The following is a 5000-nucleotide window of genomic DNA, read 5'->3' as shown; positions in this document are numbered from 1 at the left end:
ATATTCAACTCTGACCCTTGATTCAACTAAGACTTTCTATACACAAGAGAGAGAGAGAAAGAGAGAAAGAGAGAGATAGAGAGAGAGAGAGAGAGAAAATGAAAGACGGACAGACAGACAGACAGACAGAAATATATGGACAGGTACAGAACATTGAGAGAGTGAGAGAGAGAGGGAGAGAGAGAGAGAGAGAGAGAGAGCGAGCGAGAGAGAGAGAGATAACTCTTAGTCTTGTCGGTTAACATACTTAATCTTCCCAGTGTGTGTGTTGGGGATATCTGTGTAAGCAGTAACTGATCTTGAGTTCCTGCGAGACGTATTCAAACAAACCCATACAAGGACATCAACACAGCCGTGAACACTGAGAGACAAGTGAGTGGGCCCACCTCCTCCATGGTGGTGTTCCAGAAGGTTGTGAGGCCGTCGCTGTTCCCGTAGTCTTTCTCGATGCTCTTAACTACCTTACCTCCAACCTGAGTGAGAAGTTTGTCCACCTGCAGCAGCAAAGCACAGGTAAGACTCGCGTGAAAAGCAGCGGACACGTAGGACTCGCGTGAAAAGTTCTGTGGAATTGTAGCTACTGCGGTTTCCCAGTATTGCATTTAACTAAACACAAGGTTATATATTTAGCTGTGAAGTGAAGTGAAGTGAAGTTTTGAAGTAAGTGGATGCCATTCGTTTCTTTTGCACTGGTTGTAAGAGATAGGCAGCCGTGGTGTATCAGGATAACATTACTGGTCATTTCTTGCTTAACACTTGTATAACACACACAGTGATTTTTTTTTTCCAAAAGTAAAATAGAACATTCTTCAGAGAGTTGCCTATAAAAAAAACATACCTCAAAAAGTGGCAAAGTGGCAAGCTGAGTGTAGCTTAAAAGACCCGGTGTGATCTTACCAATTGTAGCTTTAAAGAACTAGGTGTGATCTTACCAAGTGTAGCTTTAAATAACTAGGTGTGATCTTACCAATTGTAGCTTTAAATAACTAGGTGTGATCTTACCAAGTGTAGCTTTAAATAATTAGCTGTGATCTTACCAAGGGCTGGAACACAAGAAGCACTATGGCTCCAGCCACCTCAGCGATGAAGATGATGAGGATAATGATGAAGAACTACAGAAGTGGAGAAACGCAGGGGGTCGAGTTTAGTTAACTGGGATGACTGTTTTATCCTTAATCAAAGAACAAGAATATCATTTAAAAAGAATAACAATTAAAATGAAATTGAAATAATTTATGGAGTACATGTATTTGTCAAAATAAGAAATATAATATAAAATGACACCAGTGAGAGTGGGGTTGGTAAAGGATATCCCCATGGCTATGATTCTCGTGACCCCAGGGCTGTGACCCCCCCTGTCACAGGCCCTGTCCTCCACCAGCTAAACACCATGTGCCCATACAGAGTAAAGTCAGAGGTCGAAGGTCATAGGTCACTCACGGTGAGCAGCATGCAGCGGCTCTCCTGGGCGGCTCCGCAGCAGCCCAGGAAGCCCATGAGTGTGAGCACGACGCCCAGCCCCATGAGCAGGTAGCCCACGTTGGCCAGCTGGGCCAGCTCCGGGGGCGCGTCCTCGATGTGGTCCAGGAAGCCCAGCAGGGAGCTCGAGTCCACCAGCACCCATATGCCCACGCCCAGGATGGCAGCGCCCACCAGCTGAGGACAGAAAGCAGAGGGTCAGCATTGACCTTTAACCCTTCAACCTTTAACCCTTCAACCTTTAGCAGTGCCCTACCAGCTGGGGCGGAAACGGGTGTGAGAGGGGGGAGAAACCACGGGTTCAGCATAGACCATGATGAAGTTCCCGTCTCTGTCCGTCTCTGTCCGTCCTGTGTGCTGGGGACAGAGACTCGTGGATCCCACTGAAGTGCCGAGGCAGGACCGCTGAGTCTCTGAGTCTCTTCCTGGAGTGAGTGGATTGGAAACCACCACACGTGCATGTACAAGCATAACAGGCTTCCTCAGAGTACCCAGAATTAAGATTTATTTTTTTCCCTCTCTGTTTTTTGAGCGTTGTGATCTTTGAACCCCTCTCAGTTGCCATAGGCAACCAGGTTGAGTGTACGTACGCCTTAACAAGAACACACAATGACAGCGCATGTGTGACAACACGTAAGCACGGGAATTCAGCGTTAGTGATTGGCTTGAAATCTTACAGGGTTACATTTTTATATAAATAAATCATTTGAGGGAGTAAAATATTACTTTAGTGTTGCAGAAATTCTTCAAGGCGTTATATGTAAGAACCACCCCCCCCCCCCCATATCAAGCACAGGGTGACTCAGTGTTCACATGAGAAAAATAAATGTAGTTTCCTCCTCTCCCCCTCATTCAACCTTGTCTCCTCCTCTCCCCCTCATTCAACCTTGTCTCCTCCTCTCCTCTCCTCTCATTCAACCTTGTCTCCTCCTCTCCTCTCCCCCTCATTCAACCTTGTCTCCTCCTCTCCCCCTCATTCAACCTTATCTCCTCCTCTCCCCCTCATTCAACCTTATCTCCTCCTCTCCTCTCCTCTCATTCAACCTTATCTCCTCCCCTCCCCCTCATTCAACCTTGTCTCCTCCTCTCCTCTCCTCTCATTCAACCTTATCTCCTCCTCTCCCCCTCATTCAACCTTATCTCCTCCTCTCCTCTCCTCTCATTCAACCTTGTCTCCTCCTCTCCCCCTCATTCAACCTTATCTCCTCCTCTCCCCCTCATTCAACCTTATCTCCTCCTCTCCTCTCCTCTCATTCAACCTTATCTCCTCCCCTCCCCCTCATTCAACCTTGTCTCCTCCTCTCCTCTCCCCCTCATTCAACCTTGTCTCCTCCTCTCCTCTCCCCCTCATTCAACCTTATCTCCTCCTCTCCTCTCATTCAACCTTGTCTCCTCCTCTCCTCTCATTCAACCTTGTCTCCTCCTCTCCTCTCCTCTCATTCAACCTTGTCTCCTCCTCTCCTCTCCCCCTCATTCAACCTTATCTCCTCCTCTCCCCCTCATGTGTATGTATGTTTGTGAGTTAAGTTAAGTGTATAAGCTACTGGATGACCTCAATTTCCTTCGGGATTAATAAAGTATCCATCTATCTATCTATCTATCTATCTATGAAATGTAGGTCATGTATAATACATCTTTTATTGTTTTTTGTTGCATATACAGTACCAGTCAAAAGTTTGGACACACCTTTAAGTGTTTTCTTTACTTTTATTATTTTCTACATTGTAGATTAATACTGAAGACATTTCAACTACGAAAGAACACATATGGAGTGATGTACTAAACAAAAAAAGTGTTATCTACAATGTAGAAAATATAAAAAATGTAATGAAAAAACTTCTCAAAAAATGAGAAGGTGTGTCCAAACTTTTGACTGGTACTGTATAACATAAGATATGAACTTTTTTCCATTTGATCCACTTTTTTCCATGCGTGTTGTGCCATATCTGCTCAAAAGGCTTCAAAAGACCAGTTCATATTTATGAGTGTAATCATCTAACAGTGATACGGAGTGGAGCAACAATTAAACAACAGTGGTCAGGTCAGGGCAGGTCATGCCCAATCACATGCTTCTCTGGAACACAAATGGTGTTTAACATTACACACACACACACACACACACACACACACACACACACACACACACACACACACACACACACACACACACACACACACACACACACACACACACACACACACACACACACACACACACACACAACCCCAAACATTATAGCGCCATAAACCTAACGGCAGCCTCTGACGTGACCTGCCGTGCCAGATAAGGTGAGAGGTTCATGTCTGGGTTACGACTAACGAAACACGCCTCGGAAATTCAAGCAATTTCACTGTAACCTCGTAAATGGGGGGATTCTTAGTGCTACCCTCTTTATATATAGTTCATTAACAGAAAGAAAGAAAGGTTGGAACAGCTCAGTGATTTGGCTGGACCAGACCGTTCTACAAAACTGGTCTGTTCAGTCAGTCCTGCTTCCTTACATACATATCTGCCAGAGACCCAGTGAGCATGTGCCATTTATGTGTGTGTGTGTGTGTGTGTGTGTGTGTGAGTGTGTGTGTGTGTGTGAGTGTGTGTGTGAGTGTGTGTGTGTGTGTGTGTGTGTGTGTGTGAGTGCGTGTGTGTCTGCGTACAAGTCAGAGAGATGGAGGGGAGGTCATGGTGAAGGAGTTACGTTGAATTGAACCCTGCAATACTTTCATTTAATTGTATTCTATTTCATTTTATTTCTGGTCTCTGGTATATAAAACAATACGTTTGAGGCACAGAGACTGGTGGGTTGCTGTTTCTTAGGCTTCGTCCACGCTAAGACCACGTCCACGCCAAGACCACGTTCACGCTAAGACCACGTTCACGCTAAGACCATGTCCACGCTAAGACCACGTCCACGCTAAGACCACGTCCATGCTAAGACCACGTTCACGCTAAGACCACGTTCACGCTAAGACCGAAAACTCTGGACGCGAGGCGTAAACGTAGCAAAAGTGCTGCGCTCGAACAGTAAAACCTTTTTCTTTTGTCACAGGGGTACTTTAATCTGGATGCCGGCCCGCCCTCATAGACTGCACTCTTAACACTCCACCCTGCAACTATTGATGCACCTCAATGTATATATTTCTTTTTTAATTTACTCAGGGATATTTATTTATCTATTCATTGATTGTTATCTATTATTATTTAGCTGTGGCAGTTAATGTCCACAGCAACCTACATTTTTAGCTGTCTGTTGCTGCCTCTACTGTCTCTACTTGTTTTTGTGACAATGACAAATAAAGTACTTTGATAGATTTTGATAGATTTTGATACTTCTCTTCTCTGAGGCTGAGTGGCCTGGGGTTACTGGGGCAGATGGGCCTGCAGTACTTACAAAGATGGCGCCATTGACGATGAACATGATGATCTTCAGTAGCCCCGAGCAACACATCTTGGCTGCTTTTGGCGTGCGAGCTGGAGACGAGACAAAGACACGCGTTAGACATCAAGAGGTAACATCTGAACA

The 5000-nt window shown here is 45.2% G+C and overlaps 1 protein-coding gene across 1 annotated transcript in view; it reads right to left on the bottom strand.

Moving 5' to 3' along the window:
- LOC105906078 (tetraspanin-1-like) overlaps positions 1-4971 on the bottom strand; it is an 8514-nt gene extending 3543 nt beyond the window's left edge. Inside the window, exons 1-4 of the mRNA XM_031562438.1 lie at positions 4869-4971; positions 1441-1656; positions 1038-1112; positions 387-494 (exon numbers count right to left, since the gene is read on the bottom strand). Of these exons, the coding sequence (XP_031418298.1) occupies positions 387-494; positions 1038-1112; positions 1441-1656; positions 4869-4925 (456 nt within the window). The 5' untranslated portion in view covers positions 4926-4971. The remainder of the gene's footprint in view (positions 1-386; positions 495-1037; positions 1113-1440; positions 1657-4868) is intronic.
- Between the last annotated feature and the right edge of the window lie 29 nt (positions 4972-5000).

The sequence above is a fragment of the Clupea harengus genome, chromosome 24 (genome assembly GCF_900700415.2).
Source record: "Clupea harengus chromosome 24, Ch_v2.0.2, whole genome shotgun sequence".
NCBI lineage: Eukaryota > Metazoa > Chordata > Actinopteri > Clupeiformes > Clupeidae > Clupea > Clupea harengus.
Note: the sequence above shows the minus strand (reverse complement) of the source record. Positions and strands in the feature narration are given on the sequence as shown.